The sequence below is a fragment of the Periophthalmus magnuspinnatus genome, chromosome 1 (genome assembly GCF_009829125.3).
Source record: "Periophthalmus magnuspinnatus isolate fPerMag1 chromosome 1, fPerMag1.2.pri, whole genome shotgun sequence".
NCBI classification, from domain to species: Eukaryota; Metazoa; Chordata; class Actinopteri; order Gobiiformes; family Gobiidae; genus Periophthalmus; species Periophthalmus magnuspinnatus.
The window spans coordinates 4997461-5016013 of NC_047126.1; the positions used below are offsets into that span (position 1 = coordinate 4997461).

The 18553-nt window shown below is 43.5% G+C and overlaps 1 protein-coding gene across 1 annotated transcript in view; it reads left to right on the forward strand.

Annotated features, from left to right (window-relative positions):
* pcdh7a (protocadherin 7a) overlaps window positions 1–18553 on the forward strand; it is an 85275-nt gene that overhangs the window by 20942 nt on the left and 45780 nt on the right. The window contains exon 3 of the mRNA XM_033972999.2: window positions 57–839. Coding sequence (XP_033828890.1) covers window positions 57–839 — 783 coding nt within the window. The remainder of the gene's footprint in view (window positions 1–56; window positions 840–18553) is intronic.

Sequence of the window (18553 nt, forward strand, 5' to 3'; positions counted from 1 at the left end):
ATTTACTGACTCATTTTCTGCTCTGCTCTCCCCCTCTCTATCTGTCTCCCTCCCAGGTGGCCAAGAGCTTGATGGCGCCTCTGTCACTGGACATTGCAGGGGACCCAGACAGCGAGCGCGCATTAGGAAAGCAGCGGCTCAGCGTAGCTATTGGCGTCCTGGCAGGGGCCGCAGCGGTCATCCTGGTGATCCTTCTTGTCGTCACGGCTCGCCAGTGCGGGGCTCAGGGTAAGAACGGCTACGAGGCAGGTAAGAAGGAGCCGGAGGAGGACTTTTTCAGCCCTCCCGGTACGCAGCCGCAGGGGGTCCGCGGCGGGGGATCGGACCGCGGACGCAAACCTCGCCGGGACAAACGTAACGGCGGAGGAGGAGGGACGGCGGCCGGCGGGGGGAAGTCGGACCGGTCCATGTACAGCGGCATCGTCACCGTGAACGGGCTGAGACGCCACCCCAATGACGAAGACGAGGAGGACATGAGCAGCGCGAGCGAGCGGCTGGCGGCCCGGTACTGCGCCGTGGACGGGGACCCCGGAAGTCCTCGCATGGGCGGAGGTAGGAGGCACCAGTCCAGTCCAGACCTCGCCCGACACTACAAATCCAGCTCCCCTCTACCTGCGGTCAACCTGCAGCCGCACTCCCCGCCAGCTGAGGGCAAGAAACACCAGGCCGTCCAGGAGTTGCCCCCCTCCAACACGTTTGTGGGCAGTGGGGGGTGTGTGGGCAGCGCCGGCTCCAGCAGCAGCAGCAGCGGAGGCAGCGGCAATGCAGATGCTATGTCCCTGGGGTCCGACCAGTGCTCCGAGTACGGCTGCCAGACTGGGAACAAGTACAGCAAACAGGTAAGACTTCCACGGGCTCGCTCATTTTCACTGCTTCTGCTTTTGTTTTCCGTGAAAGATTTTGGGTGGGAATGGCGGTAGAACGGCTGGTGCTCTTGGCTGCCATCAGGGGAGTTCAATCCTCAGTCCCGAAAATGCAATCTCCCAAAACAAGAATCTAAACTGGCTGCAGAGAATGAATATGAGAGTGAACGGGCTGTGCGTCTGTAGGAATACGCATCGCAAAATAATCAATGTTTACTTATCAAATTTAGTTAAAGGTCCTATATTACGCAAAATGGACTTTTGTAAAGCCTTCAGCTGTGTTATAACGCTGTTACCTCCTCAAAAACACATCTGGAGAATCCTTTTTTATTAGTTTGTCTACATCTCTAAAGCTCAAAATGCTCTGTTCTCCCTTGTGATGTCATGAAGTGGTAGTTTTCAAGTGAACAGCTCCTTTTTTTACCTTTAGTTCTGTAGAGATTGGCTGAAAATACTGTATCCAAATGATTCTAGAGAAGGTGTCTGGAGTTAAAAACCACTTCCTGTCCTGACGTCACAAGCTGGAACAGAGTGTTTTAGGTTTGAGAGAAGGACTCAGCCTAAATATGCAGGGTTTGTGCGTTAAACGTGAAACAAAACGCACCTCCAGGTACATTTGTGACGAGGAAACAACATTAGAACAGATGAGAAACTAGCGTAACACAACTCGTCTTTTAAAACTGCAGAAAACTTGTGACGCTGTGGAAGGATGACAACAACTCAACTGCTACTTCTGCGCATAAAATTCTTCTAATTCCAACTATCCTCCACTTAATTCCTCTGACAGGCTCCCCTCTCGCTCCGTGCCCTCCCACTGCACTTCCTCCTTTATATTCAAACATCTGCTGACATACCATAGCACGCTCCCCGTTGCTAACATCCCAACATACATTTTATCTCCACAAAGGAGCTGTCACACGGCCTTAGCTGCGTGTGAGTCCGCGACACACACTGTGGCTACTGCTCCTGCTGGCAGACATCAGGCCTCAGTTAAGCGGGATCTAATGCAGTGGACGTGAGTCACCCCCCTGCACGGGCTGAACAATATGTGAACGTGTACAGCGCCGGGGATCCTTTTTAAGGGAGTGTCTGCGCACGTAAAATCCCCCGAGGAGTTGTGCCGCGCGGTGGACACGGAGCGAGTGGGCGAGTCGTCACCTCCAACTGTGTAAATGGTCATTTCCTGTCCGCGTCGCTCTTGTCACGCTGTTATTCCTCCACCGTTTTGCATATATAGCGATTCTCCTGACAAATTTGTGATGTTTAATGAATGTGTAGCCTTTGGTGTTTGCTTAGTTATAAAACCAAAAGTCCTGCTGACAGAAACAGAGACTGCGACCTCCTTAGAGCAACACTGTAGTTTGGCTTTCAAGTCATGTTTTGAAAGTTGAGAGATGTGAACTCGTAATGGTACGAACTGCCGCTTCTTCCCCAACTCCTTCAAACTAATTACTGTCATTTTATATCTGTGAAACTCAACAAGGCGCATAGGTCACTTAACAAGCCTCTAGTGAAGTAAAACTGAAAAGAACCAACAACAAAACTGTTCTAATGCCAAGCCCTTTACTTTGCACTATCAAATATTTGCAGTGGAGACAAGAGCTTTGAACGTTTTTGAAGAATTGCAAGAGTTTCAGACACAAAATCGCAACATTCGACCAATAATATTTAATACAGATGAGGCGCAGCTAATATATATATCAAATTATCTGGTTCAACATTAGTGAATTTACCTTTTAGATATTTCATGCAGGGCCGGTTCAGCCTATAATCAGACTAAGCAGCTGCTGAGGGTCCCGAGGGCAGTAGGGGGCCCCCGAGAGCTCATAGATTTACGTTGGAAATAATATATCAAGTTTTATTAGCACAGAGCTTGTGTGTTTACAGTAGCCTAAATATCCCGCTCAAACGATGACATTTGTTTTATATCTATAGCAGTAAAATATCTGCTGCTGCTACGTTTGTTTTTGAGTCGGGCAGAAGCGTGGGCAGCTATGTGTTTACACCGATGCACGGACCCGACATGTAAATTTAAGTCCACTGTCACCACTGGAACTCGTTAAAATCCACCAGAAATGAGAAAAATAGTGTCTAGAATTGTAAAACTCTTGATCCGCCCTTATATGTTTGTCTATTTTTCTTGTAGTTGTGACATTTTGGGTGTTTTCAGTCTGATGTTGGTCACATAAAGTCAAAGTGATGAGAGCAAAGTTATAATGTTCTCAAATGTTAATCACCAATAGCTGAGCCAGAATACATTTGGTGTCGGGGGCCCCAGAGACAAATTCAGCTTAGGGCCCCCTGAAAGCTGGAACCGGCCCTGATTTCATAGCAAAATACAATGTAGTTAACAGGAAAAACTGGCTCTTGACCCCCGTCTGAAACTATATCACCACTTTTTTTAGTTTTTTATAGCTTAAAATTGTTCAAAAACTTTCTAAGAGCTAAGAACTATGACTCGCGCTATCCTTTTGTTCGATAGCGTTGTCAAAATCCGCTTTCTGAAGACGAGGCGAGCAGACAGAAAGGCCGCCACGGAGCCAAAGTCTCATAGTGTTGCTTTAACCGCCACGCACAAACACATACACGGCATCTATCACAGTAGACACCCTGACGCAGCAGGGTCTCTCAAGTCCACGGGGAGCGCTCCCGAGAGTGCGCTATGAGTGACAGCGAGACCGTCTTAAAGGGCCGGCGTCTCATTTCCGTGACAGACAGCTCCCCCCATTTATCCGTCCCATTCGCTGGTGAAGAAGTGCTGATGTGGTCATTAAAGAGGAAGGGGAGAGGAGCTTCGTAGGCTAATCAATTCATACGTTGAGTCTCTGATCTCAACCCAACACACACCTATAAGACACGCACGCACACACACACGCGCCCTCCTGAGGTTAATCCATTACCGAGTCAATCCTCTTAATCTGCTGAAAAAAATGCTTCGTTGGGGAGTTTTCTGTTCACGCTCATGTGCGCTCCAAACATGCCAACGCACATACGGAAAGACCTCGAGACATTGACGAGCGAAATGAATTATTGATCGCGCGGGGTAATTAACTCCTCTCTCCGCTGCCCCCCCCCCATCCCCATCCCCGTCCCCTCTTGTCCCGCCTCCACCTGAGCCCACGCCTCCCAAATACCACCCCATCTCTCTACATACGCGTCCGTGCAAAAGGGACTTTGGCTGCTCGTGCGTGACCGCGGTGTCAGGATTTGTTAACGCGAAATGTTTGAGCAGTTTTGTGTCGGCTGTGGGTGTCTGTCACTTAACGCGGTGCTTATTTCGATATATATGTGTGCGAGGCAGAGATAGACTACCGGCGGTAATGGGCGGTGGTGAGCAAGAGCCAAATGTAGGAAGTAGGACGCTCTCAGAATTTGGAGTAGCATGAGATGAGGAGTGGATGAGAATTATAAGAGGTTAGGAGGGGAGGAAGGCTGGAACGAGGAAAGAGAAGTTTGAATTTCAAAGCTTTTTAGTGGGTCAGTGAAAACTCCCCTCTTGGAAAAAAAAGTGTTGATCTGAAGTCAGCGCATCATCAGAACAACTAGCCTGCTCTAAATCGCCTTTGCTTTTCTCCAACACGAACCATCTGCCTCCTAGTGTGCAGTTATTTACATATTCATTTGGCATAGATCTTACAACAAATGTCCATCCGGGCGTTACTTAAGACAAGTTTTGGGGGTGGCTCAAAGAATAGTCTGGCTTGGGATTATTCGTTGATGTTGCTTTTGGCTTTTTCTCTCGAGTTTACACCAAATTATCTGCCTAAAATGGTCATTTGTACATGGATTTGTTAAAGTGATGTTAAAATGATAACAGCTCGGAGCCACAAAGACAGAAAACAGACCTTTTAAAGAACAAAAGATGCGGTAAAACCTAAACCGTGAGACGTGTTTGTCATAAACATAGTGAAATCATAACTACAGTAACAAAATAATGTAAATTCAACACATAATACGACTGTTTTTATTTAATACTAACCTTAAAAGTTGAAGACTGTTCATACATAGGCCATGATGCGATACATATCTCGAAACAATACGATATATTTCAAATTCAATACGATTCAGTGAAAATTACAGCCTTTCGTGACCCTTAATGATCAGCCCCATGTTCACAAAAAATAAATATTAATGGTGCGTTTATCTTCTGTTTACTAAAGACGGATGAACGTTTTGTTTAGTGCATTTTGCTAACTAGAAGCACACATCAGACTGTTTCACTGGTCAATATTATTCATCAGTTTATACGAGCTCCACGTTTACGTTTACACAGCGACATGTGCAGTTTAACGGCTCTGAAGGATCACGACATATCGACTAAATCATGACTGTGACGCTGAAAATCTTTGTTAAACCGCTGTCTGTGTTAAGTTAATATGAAATACACCTGTTTTAATCATCAAAACAGTGAAACAAATGTTAAATGTTCTGCATAAATGAGTTTCTTTCCTTTAAACGAGCCACAGAATAGAGCTGTGACAGAATAATTTGGTAAAATATGCAAAAAAAATACAACGATATTGATATTTTGATATTTTTTCACACCCCTAGTTCATAGTATTAATCCACTGCTCCAATCCTGTTAGTTTAATATTAACATTTAGTTTTTTGGATATCAACTGTTTAAACAACCCACTGACGTCCAGACTCAAAACTCTAACTTGTCCATGGAGATAAACTGATCCAACACTGGTATCAGATATTAGCACCGATACTGAAAACAATTCTGGACGGGATATCGGCTCCCAAATATCGTTTTAGCCAATATCCTGGTTGTGAAATGACAATGTACTGGTTGTAATTAGCCCAGTTAGCTTATAATGTTTGAATTTGTATTAATACAGTTGTCCTTGAGAGATAAATAACACCTACACACACATTCGGATCAGTTTGTCTTATTTTATTTTTGTTTAAAGTACATAAATGCTGTTTTCAGTCTCAGTTCATATCGAATATCGCAAATACTTAAAGCTACAGTGACGGAATCGGTATCGGGACTGAAAAAGCTGGATTGGTGTACGTTTGCTCAGGGTTTCAGGTTTCTCTAGTTACAAATGATGTTGGTAGACCCGCACTACATGTTGTGTAATGAAAAAAATGCCAATTAGAAACTTTGTGAGGGGCCCCTTTGTGCACTGGGCCCCGGGTAAACAGTACCCTTTACCCCCCCGCAGTCCAACGCCCCTGTCTTGAGTTTGAGCTTGCAGCGTTCATTTCGTGTTTATGTTTTCCTGATACGAGCCAAGCAATTTTTGGCGTCGCACTGGTCCAAATAATTCTTCAAAGTCTTTGCAGGTTCGTTCAGATTTCACGGCGCTTGGGTTACACCAAATAACCATCCAAACGTGTTCAATTTTGCTTTTGTTTGAGAATGACACGCAGAACAACACCGTCCTGTCCCTGGATGGGTTAATCCTGCTCACAAAATTTTAATTGGGAGGAAAACGGGCAACTAATGAAAACTGGACAGCACCGAGGAGCCCTTAGAGAGTACCTCAGTCAACATGGCCAGTGTTTTAAATCCAACTTGTTTGCAGAGGAGAGTAAAGCGGAAAGGAGAGATACAGATGGGCAGAGGGGAGACGAGGGGACGGCGGAGTGATAGTGAGTGAGGGGACATGCTCCGCAGAGACTAGGACAGAGATAAAAGGTTAGCCAAAGGGAGAGTGGAGATGTGTGTTTAGGCATGTGACACTAAAAAGCCACTATTTCACAATGGGGAGATGAAAGGCAAAGATGTTGAAAATGTGAGAACGCCGTTTCGCTGCCCATTTATTCAGTGACTGGGAAACTGCGTGTAAATCGGATGACAGTAAGATCGTGTTTTTAGATAATGCGCCGTATTTGCTTTTAGTTTATTCAGAACAAATGCTCGCAAATGGGATGCTTTATGCTGGCTAACCAAGCGCTTCTAAAGTGAGAAATATGACATTCATTATTCCCAGTCTCTTCTATTCAAGTAGAGCGTTGTAGAGGCGAAAAATATTGGTAAACCAGTGTGTACACCAGCAGCTCTGTGTTTTAGAAGAATGAAAAAGTGTCGTTCTTTGCTCATAATTCAAATATGTTTTAGTCGTTACACAAAATATGCATCTTTATGTCTTGGAATTTGTAACAGAAGACCACAACACAGCATACGGATCAGCTTTATACTTCTACAATGGCACAGCAATGAAGTAAAAGTACTACATTTAAGGGCTTATTTTAGATATCTGTACTTTACTTAAAGGTTCTACGTTACGCAAAATTGACTTTTATGAGTTTAAGTCGTGTTACAATGCTGTTATTTCATCAAAAACAGACCTGGAGTTGTGTTTTGTTTCATTCACACATGTTTGAATCCTTTAGTTTTCGTTTTTCTACGTCTCCAAAGCTCAAAATTCTCTGTTCCACCTCGTGATGTCAAGAAGTGGTAGTTTTCCTTTTACCTTTTATTTCAGTAAAATCAGAAATTCCAGGGCTGAAATCATCCATTTGATTCAAGTGAAGGTGTGTGGAGTTTAAAAACACAGTGGAGCGCTTCCTGTTTTACCCTATGACATCACAAGGTGGAACAGAGTGTTTCTCGCTCGAGAGGAAAACTCAACCTAAATAGGAAAATATGGGCCCTTGAAGTAAATTCCACTACATTTTTGAACAGGACTGGAAAGTAAAAGTATTTTATTATTGTTTGAGACCTGCTGAAAAGTCTGAGGTGTTTATTTTTAACACATTCATTATTTGAGCTAAAAAAAAATGCACAAATAAAAACAGCTAGAAAAAAATATTGATTCAATTCTTTCTATTGAGCAAAATTCAGTAAAAATCTTTATCAAAATCACTGAAGCTTTATAAAACCTCAAAATCTGTGCAAAATGTACTTTTTACTGATGTTTTTACTTTTACTTTTTGGCCTGGCGTCGGTACTTTTACTTCAGTAACAAAGCCAAGAACCGTATTTTCCGGAGTATAAGTCGCACTAGAGTACAAGTCGCAGTATAAGTCGCAGCGGAGTACAAGTCGCAGTATAAGTCGCACTGGAGTACAAGTCGCAGTATAAGTCACACTGGAGTATAAGTCGCAGTATAAGTCGCACTGGAGTACAAGTCGCAGTATAAGTTGCACCGGAGTACAAGTCGCAGTATAAGTCGCACTGGAGTACAAGTCGCAGTATAAGTTGCACCGGAGTACAAGTCGCAGTATAAGTCGCACTGGAGTACAAGTCGCAGTATAAGTTGCACCGGAGTACAAGTCGCAGTATAAGTTGTACTGGAGTATAAGATGCAGTAGAAGTTGTACTGGAGTATAAGTTGCAGTAGAACTTGCAGTGGAGTATAAGATGCAGTAGAAGTTGTACTGGAGTATAAGTTGCAGTAGAAGTTGCACTGGAGTATAAGATGCAGTAGAAGTTGCACTGGAGTATAAGTTGCAGTAGAAGTTGCACTGGAGTATAAGATGCAGTAGAAGTTGTACTGGAGTATAAGTTGCACCAGCCAAAAAATGCATAATAATGAAGAAAAAAAACATAGTTCACATATAAATCTCTTCTGAGTATAAGTCGCACCCTCGGCCAAACTATGAAAAAAATGCGACTTATACTCCAGAAAATACTGTACTTCTTCCAGTACTGTGTAAAAGTATCACAGACTATGGAATGACGATTATGATTAAACTATACGGAGCAGAGTGTCTGACATACGGGAATTGATTTTATAAAACAAATACATAAGAATGAAGAACCAACACGTTTTCGTAACTGCGTGAGATTTTACCGCATGAACTTTTGCCGGAAAATGTTTATCTGTAGAGTCTGTATAGCCCTGGGTTGGAGGCAGAGTGCTGGAGAAAGCTGGACTAAGTGCTTGTGACTGGAGGGAGGGGTCGGAGCAGAGTGAGTGGCAGAGAAAGAGAGAAAGAGAGAGAGGGAGGGAGGTCTGGTTTGGGCCGCGGCCAGTGAGCGAGAGTGGACCACTGAGATGTGGGTCATCAGGATACCCGTTGGCATCAGGACACATTAATGATCACAGCAGTCACATGGCACTGCAGTCAATATGGGCAAAGTGGCCTCCTTCTCCTCCTCCTCCTCTCTCCCTCCATCTCTCTCTCTCAAACGCACTCCTCCATCACACACAAGGACATCTGCGTGAACTCAAGCCCCCGCCCTGCTGCTCGCCATCATCTGCATTTATGTTTATTTAGACGCCGGGGTTGTCTTTCGCAAACTTTAAAACAACCCGCGTTTCCATTTAGAGTACTTAACAAAAATCATGTGCAGGTGGGAACAATTTGAATTTTGACATTTTCAGGAAGGGATTTTTGTGCGTGCGTGGCTCCAGATGCCTTTTAGAAGAATAATTTGCAAGGTTATTAAGGTTGGTAAAGTGAGGTACGCTCTGCTTTTCGCCGATTCTTCGCTCTCAGGAGCAGTGACGCGCCCGAGGACCCCACATCTTGAGCCGGGCTTGGTTGGGATTATCTTAGCTGGAGGATTTACTTCTTGTGGAAGTTTTGGGTTGATGGGGTAAACCAGAGAGCCCGGAGGAAACCCAACGAGACACAGGAAAAACATGCAAACTGTGCACAAAAATAGCTCAAAATACTGACATTACGTGTGCGGAAATGCTTGGATTTGACCTTAGATCTTGGCAGTAGATCTTGGCCTGTTATTGATAATTCTTCTATTAATTTATCAGTCAATATATGCAAGATAAAAGTTTAACAGACAAGTTCTTTGAAAAAATGAGGAGATTTGGGGTGTTTTTGTTGTGATACGATAAGATTTGAGCTGCACGGGGTTGAAAAAGTAACTTCTACGGTGCTTCATTGTGCCGTTTATTTATTTAAAAATGGTTTACGAGGATTATCTGGCGTTATTGTTATTGTGTCAGTGCCAAAAAGCAGCTCCAATCTTATCATTTATCGCTGTATATCTCTTTAACAGTATGTCGAGCTTTGAAATGTGTTATCGTGACAGGCAGAGGTCTATTCATAGAACGGCTAGTTTACAGAATTTCTGGACAGTCTGGCGTTTTTTGGCCCCAGATACTGCAATATGTAACTTCCCCTAATTCCCTGCAACGTGACAATCCATTTTTACCCTTTACTTTGCTTTCGGTTGCTTCTGTCAGCTCTTCTGTGTCACTTTTGATGCCATATGCGTGGGCTCCTGTCTAAACCGCCCCATCGCTGCTACCTTTGCATCTCCTCCGCACCTCACTGACCTCCGAGAATAGAGTGACTCAGCGTTTTAACTAGTGTGACTTCTTCTTCTTTCACTGTAGTGAGCACTTTCTCTCCCTGGGCCTGGCTCCTGTGTGTGTGTGTGGGGTGGGCGAATCAGAGGCAACTCAATTGAACACACACACACACACACACACAGGAGTCTAATCCATGGTGTGCTGTTGAGCGGGGCTGCGGTGGAGGCACGGGCGGGGACGGGAGGGTTTAAATAGCACTGTTTTACTGTGGAGTGTGAAGGTCAGGTGAGCTGTCGTATCTCTGTGTGGGAGGAGGTGGCGTCTCTCCGTTTCTGACATTTCTGGAACATGTTTGTGGTTGAAGTCATTTTGTCATGATGTCATCCGTACACGCTTCGCAGACACGTCGGCAATCGGATTTTTTGTGGCTATTTTAGTTTTCTGAAAGCTTACATATACCATTGTTTAGAGTTTGCGCGGTTTTTGGCAGAACTGACAACAGATAGATGTTCTTGGAATGTCTGTAATGGGAAAATCTGTTAGAAGTGTGTTTTTCTGACATTGTGAATACTGGCAAAGCAGCGGTGAATAGGACTTATTCAGTCAGTCTTGTTCATCTAATTGGACTGTATGGACGGGCGCAGGAGAAGAGATTAGGTCTACTGGATTATAAAATTGAAAAGCAGCTTTTCATTTCATCGAAATCCCCCCCAGGATTAAATATGATGAGCGTCTGTCAGACTCACAGTTACCACTCAGACGCACCACATGAGCGCACACATGCTGTTAGCGTGGTAGCGTGCCGAGCGCATTAGGGTCATAGAGGTGAAGGCACTGCCAAACCAGATACAAAAACCCTCCTCCTCTCTTCAAACTGCGGTTTCTCTTTGTTGCACACGTTCTGTAGCCAGGCAATGACCCCTTGTCATGACGGTACCCCCGCCTTGATGTGTTTATTAGAACAGAGGCAAGCAGAGGCCGCTCTGCCTGCCATATGCTCCCGGAGCAGGTAGAAGGCGAGGTGAGCGTGGAGCTGAGAAGGACAGGGTAACCAAAGCAGGGATCAGCAGTAGTCCAGACTGAAAACTGATCTACTGACCTGCAGACAAAGAGGGGGGTGTCTGCTGGGGAACGTGAGCCGCAGAGGAGCCATACTGACTCCAGCAGAGACGAGGACAGACGGGGTTTAAATGTTTATAGGAATCTACATGCAAATGTGTGAGTGCTGCTCGGCCTCGCTGTGAGGGCCAGCACATATGTATCCAGGGACTATTGATTTTTGACCAGAATGATACAGATCACTCCCATACAGTGTAAATGCACAGAGCCCACAGTGTGAAGTGTCTGTAGTGTTAAACTCTGCACCACAGATTAACTGCACATGTCCACTGCATTTACATAAAACATAAACACATTATCTTCATTACAATCGCTCTGACTCTACTTCAATTGACTTTTTACTGCAGAAATAATCATGTGTGTGTGATGTAAGTGAACCACGATTAAATATTTAACTTAATAAATGTTAGATGTAGTAGAATAAAACATAAATAAATAGATTCATAGGCGATGCTAACGTGCTAACACAGTACTCCATGTTGGGCTCCATTTTCTTTTTTTTTTATTCCACTATATGAAATCAGAAAGATGAGTTCAAAGCCTTTACTCCCAAATCTATTAACGCCACGGAAATGTCTACAAACGTGTCTCAGTGAACGCTTTTTATGACACGCCATAAATTAAAAAGCCACTCGCTCCGAAACGCCACCATCACGGGCAGGATCTCGTACATGGCATTAGCGTTTTGGATCACATTAGACGCGTAATGAGCATGCTTCACTCAACGTCCACTCTCTAAATCTTTTATGAGCGTTAACTATATTTCAGAGTCTCACTTGGCTGCAGTAGTTTGATCATGTTACGGAAATATGCAGCCTCCGTCAGGTAATAAAAGCTGCTCCTTACTCCAGCTTCGGGGGCTTGTGTAATGATTAATTGTGCTCTTCTCTGCTCCCCGTCCTACCCTTTTACTAATGTCTTTATGGAAATGCTGTAGTGCTGTAGTTTTTTGCATAATCTTGTTGCAGATGGAGTACTACAAAAAGTGAAAGAACTGACTGTCGTAAACGGCGTAGTGTCATCGTTGCATCATTCTGCCACGCGAACGCACTTACACAACTTCAAAAATGTCACCTTGCCTTGAGTACGTGAAGCGCGGTCACATTGGTCGCATTTTTATACGGCGCTTTTCCGCCTTCAAGGTACTCAAAACGCTTTACGAAGTATGAAGCTCGTACACAAAGACCCAATAAGATCACAATGCCTTCTCTTTTTTTTACTGCTGACATTGAAGTGGGAATAGACATTATAAATAAAGTAAAGGACAGAGATGAGAGTTTGTATGACACGTTCGACCCATAAACTGTGGAAAAAGAAAAGGACTGAGGCTTTGCGATGTTACCCGTAGCGTTTAGTCGCGACCGAATGAAGCCAGGCTAGTTGTGTTGGTTAAATCCAGGTCTGCGAAGAGCCAATGAGGAGCGACGCTGTGGACGGTACACGCCTCTTTCCATCTGCGCCGCTGGTTTGCCGAGGACATCGCTTAGACGCAGGTATTATCACGCCAAACTGGGTAAAAATGAGAGAAAAATTCAAATCTGTCACACTTATTTGAACTGAAACAGAGTCAACAGCTCAACATTTTGTCCTACACTAACAAACTCTGGACGACTTTGGGTGTCTTGAAGAGAGCTGTGAATATTACTGCTAAAATGTCCTATTTATGAACAAAAAAATGACGGAAAAATAGAAAAAAAATCCCCTGAAAGCAGAAATGTTGGGGCAGTTAATGACATTTTAACTCAGACTGATATATATTTATTTCTGATCCTCACTGATTTTCTTGGGTCTTTTGAGTTAAAAGGTCTACAAACATGTGGTTTCAAGTTTATGGATATTAAACTTACAGTATATATATTTTAGTTTTTATTCAAGACAAAATAAAATAAAAAAAAAGTCTGGTTAGATTAATATTATTGTTGATTAATTTTTGCCCAGTCGTAATATTTAAAGGGCCCATATTCCTCTATTTTTTGATCTGTTCTAATGTTGCTTCCTCGTCACAAACAAACCTGGAGTTGTGTTTTGTTTCATTCACACATGTTTAACACACAAACCCTGCACATTTAGGCTGAGCTCTTCTTTAAAACTGAAAACACTCTGTTCCACTTTGTGACATCATCATGTGGTAATACAGGAAGTGTTTTACTGTGTTTTCAAACTCTATAAACTTTCACTAGCATCATTTGGATCATTTCAGCCCCAGAGTTGCCCGTCTCTAATGAATAAAAGGTCAAATGTCGCTGTTAACTTGAAAACTACCACTTGATGACATCACAAAGTGGAAGACTAATAATAAACTGTTACTCAGACATGTGTGAATGAAACAAAACACAACTCCAGGTCTGTTTTTGATGAGTTAACTTCATTCTAACGTGGCTTAACGATCAGTTTTGCATAATATACCTTTTCAGATCTCACCCAGCATCTTGCGTTAGAACAGAAATATCTTAAAATCATTTAGTTTTCCTGTTTTTTATTCTAGTTAAAACCTGAACACTAACTAAACTCTTGTCAACAGCCTTTTATTTGCTATAAACTGTGTTTGTGCAGAGACATGCTCATCCAAAACAACTGAAGCCTGCGTCCAAAAAACAAAACTGTAACATTATGACGCTATTAAAATAAACTGGGAGCTCCAAAAACTGCTGTGTAAATCTGCGTTTTCCTCCGCACGACACCTGAAAGTGAACATAAACACAAGCTCTTTGTCTTAACGTTTTCTTTGAGAGCATTTCCCATTGTGTGATCGCAGGACAGCAGGACAATGCCCGAGACAGAACGCCGGATAAGCAGTCTTAGCGAGAATGTGAAGGAGAGAAGTAGTCTGTTCCTCACACATCAAGGTCACCCACAGCTCGCTCGTGATTGGCCGCCTCCTCTCTATCTGTCCTCCCCCATGATAACACACTGACCGATAATGTTACGGAGTTAACAAGTCCTCCTCCCGCTCTTTGTCTCAAGTTCAGTACAGAAATGAGAGGAATGTTGGAATGCCTCGGCCCCACGCACGCTCCGACACGCCGAAGCTTCAGTCAAACCTATTACTTAGCCTCTGAAGAAGCTCCGCTCTGCTCATAATAACCCGTAATTACGTCCTCCCAGATCATTATACAGACAGAGGTGGACAAATTAGGAGATCACCTGTCACCTACTTGGTTTCTATGGAGACAACAAATATCACCGGACGTGTGTTTCAGGACAGTTTTTACTCACTATTTTGTTCAGATTTTGCGTCAACCCTTTTAAGAACTGAGCAGATTATAGATCATTATCGCTCACCTGGACTTTTTTTTTCTTTTTTTAGCCATAAAAATCATGTTAAAGAAAGTATCAGCTTGTACTTTAGCCTTTTTTTCACACAACTACCTCTATTTTACACATTCATTTTTATTTTTCCTTTGACGCGCTCTGATTGGTCGTCTTCGAGGGCGGCGTGAGCGCATTACCGTAATGACAGTGACATATTTAAAGAGCCTCGTGCCTCTGCTTTGAGACGCTGTTTGAATTTACACGATCGAACAATTGGTTGCGGAGTTACGGTGATGGAAAGGGAAAGATGTTGAGAGGGTTGGTTGAGGGGGTTGGTTGAGGGGGTGGGTTGAGGGGGTGGGTTGGTTGAGGGGGTGGGTTGAGGGGGTGGGTTGAGGGGGCGGGTTGAGGGGGCGAGTTTAGGGGGTTGGTTGAGAGGGTGGGTTGAGGGGGTTGGTTGAGGGGGCGAGTTGAGGGGGTGGGTTGACAGGGTTGGTTGAGGGGGTGGGTTGAGAGGGTTGGTTGAGGGGGTTGGTTGAGGGGGCGGGTTGAGGGGGCGGGGCTGGGGTCTTACAATGAGCTAATGTTTTATTATTGAGCAGGTAAAATGAATGAATGAGTTTAGTTATGAAGTTAAAACTATTTTTAACATTCAGTTTCAAGGTTGAGCTTCCATTCTCTTTTATTTATTTTTTCCTTTTCCTTTCTTCCCTTTGTATTTACCTTCCTTTCTTCCTTTTTTCCCCTCTCTTTTCCTTTTTCCATTTCCTTTCTTTCCTCTCCCTTTGTCCACTTTTTTCTTCTTTCCTCTTCTCTTTTCCTTCCCTCCTTTTTTCCTTTCTTTTCTCCCCCCTTTTCCCTTCTTCCCTTTTCGTTTTTCTATGAATAAATTAATCAGATAATCTTCCCCACATCATTCCTGAACTTTTCTGATGGACAGCAGCTCAGTCGGTTGAGCGCTCACCCACTCATCTAAAGGTTGACAGTTCAAATCCTGCTCTCGACATAAGCGTCAAATCCACTGCCCCACAGGTTGGCGGTGCGATTCCAGCTCCCACAGATGAATCCTGCTGTTTCATCTTTGGGCAAAACACTTTGAGTGCCTTGAAAGTGGAAAAGCGCTTCATAAAAACGCATCTTAACCCTTTTCTTACTCAACAAATACCCTCTGTGTAAAAATATATAAACAAACACCGGAAAAATGACTAAAATGGCATTAAAACTGTGTGTCTGCCGCCTACTGTTCGTCTTAAAGATGCGATTGCTTTGCCTGGAATGTTCAAGAAGTTAAACGTATACATCTCCATAAAAAACAAGTTTAAAGTCGTACAGTGGAACATTCCAGGCAGAGTAGCGCCATCTTATTGGAGACAGGCAGATGGCAAATTTTCCCCTAGAAAATTTACATAGTGAAGCGTTAAATTAAACAGTCTACAAACCAGGACTAAACTTAACTGGGCCAAACTCTGCAAAACAAAAAAAAACAAAAAACAAAACGCCTCTTGTAACCCCAGTTTGATTAGAATTGTTAAAGATTATAATCGCACCAAATATTTCATTTTTCTCTCCGGTATTTTTTAACAACCGGAATCTCGTTACGCCAAGTGTTTCGTTTTGCCATTATTTTCCAAGCTCTCAAAAACAATACGGTAGTGGGAAAGTTTTCCAGCAGTTACATCAGTCCCCGTCCTATTTGTTTTGTATGGCGTGTGTGTGTGTGTGTGTGTGTGTGTGTGTGTGAGCCTCAGGTACACTGTGTCTCTGAGCATCTCCTGCACCTTCACACTTCTCGCAGAAAAATCACAAAAGCGCTCCCCAGCACGCCTCTCCCTACCATTTCATCTCTTTAAGCCTCGCGCGGTGTACAGCTCTGCACTCTGCTCGTCGTGCCTTGCAGCATTACCTTAATGGGTTTCTGTGGGTTGTACAATTCCGACCAATATTGCTAAACAAAAGCGCGAGACGGAGATTGTAGACGGCTTAGTAGTACGGTAGCCAAGTCAATGGTTCCATACGCCTACACGCCGCACCGGAGTCTTCAGCGTGTTAAGTGCTATTGAATCTGGCGGGATAAAATTGGCTTGAATGGATTTTGAATTGAACTCATTAGACACAAGTCAGTTGGATATAGCACAGTGTATTAATAAAGGCAGTTCATGCAGTTCGAATTATGCAATCTTTTATTCAATATATTTTAAGACTTAATTCAGAAATGTGGATTATGCAAGGTCAGTTGTTGTCTGCGCATCTAAACTTGAATGTTTTTTGTCTGAAATTCAAGCTCTGGTCTCCCCCCTGTGTATTTAAGGCGGCGTTTGAAGCAAAAACGTAATTTTTGGTGCAGCGCAAAATGTAATATAGTGTGTATGTTTTCTTTCCTACGTTCGTGAGATGTTGTTTTTGTCTGTAAATAGATTTTCTGTCATTGTGTGTTCTATATGTCGAGAGGGTTAGATAAAATAAGTGTAAAACTTCAGCCTAAACCTCTTCACTCTGTTCTGTGCTTCACTTTTGGGGCGACTGTAGCTCATTTGGCAGAGCGTTTGTCCATTGATCTGAAGATTGGGAGTTAAAATCCTGCTCTCGACGTAAATCATCACTGGTAGAGAAGGTGAATGTGTGTGTGGTTCCTCGATGTAAAGTGCTTTTGGTGCCTTGAAATTGGAAAAGCACAGTATAAAAAATGTGACCATGTAAAACAACGGACGTGTTATTCATGAATCAATGTAAAGTGATTAATGATGACGGCAATTAGCTGAAGAAAATACACTAAGTAAACGAATTAGCTAACATATAGTACAACAAGGAAGCATGCATTTCAGTTTTAGTTCAGGGGGGTGTAGCGCTAAATTCTGGGCCCTAGGTCAAAATAATCTCGGGGTGTTTACTGTGAGCGTTACACTGGAGAAACTAAACACACACTTCATAAGAGAATGAACCGACACCGACGTGAGAGCAGCTCAGGACCACAGTCTGCTGTTCATCTACATCTCAAAGACACTAAACACTACTTTGAAGACAGTGAAGTTCAGATCTGAGCCAGAGAAAAAGAAATGGCTTGAGAGGAGAGTTAACAAAGCCAAAACAAAGAGAAGAATAGCAGGGTCGTTTAAGATGAAACTGGAGACAACAGCTGTTTACAGTTTCAGTGTAGTTAGCTCCTCTTTTCAGACAGATATGAGGCAGCGTCCAGCAGGAATTCGACCAGAACTGAAGAAGCGGCGAAACGTCTTCACTCCTACGACGATTTATCCAGTTGAGCGATTTAAATTCATCTTTTACTACGGATCAGACCTGGACGACTGAGGGTTTACACAAACGTTTTATGAAACATGCATAGAAACAGCCTCTATCTGCACCGTTTGGCCCGTGGTAAACAGCACCATTTACCCCCCCTAGTCCGACACCCCGGTGAGAAATACGTCCTTCTACACGCTAAAGATCTGTAAATTGTTTTAAATAACTCCCAACCTTTAAAATAACACGTTTTACATGGCAGTTTTGTTAGTATGCTGGAAGAAGCTGAAGATCTGTCGTTGTTTTTGTTCACCGATTCATCCAGGCACATTTTTCCGCCCTCTCTTACAGACGTTTAATTTAATTGAACGCATTACTTTATAAACACGCACATGAAGCCTCTGACACTGTTCATCTTATAACAGCTGTCCCTCTATCATTCCTGTCATGCCCCACTATAAGGAAATTCATTAGCGGCGGCTTGAATAGGCTGCCCTCCTTGTTAATAGACTTTTTGGCTGCGAGGGGCTCCGTGCGCCAAATGGAGTCTGCAGGTAGAATACAGAAATACACAAATACTCCCATGCACCCAAACGGACACATCTATTTCAGAGCGCATTGTTAGCGGGAAGATTGAATTTCCCATAGCCCACTTCCCTTACACTGTCTGCGCCTGGAATCATCACAGTGTTACTCATCCAATAAAATGCCATATTTTTCCAATGCAACCTCCTCCTCCTCCTCCTCCTCCCCTCGTCTCGTCTCTCCCTCCGTCCCTCTTCTCCGCCCCTCCCTCCTCCAAACATCAGACAAACACTCACAGTCCTCGCTCTGTCCTGCCTCTGATTGATCCCTCTGTTCTCCCTAAGTGGTTTCATCTCTTTTCATCATTCTCCATCTGGATCC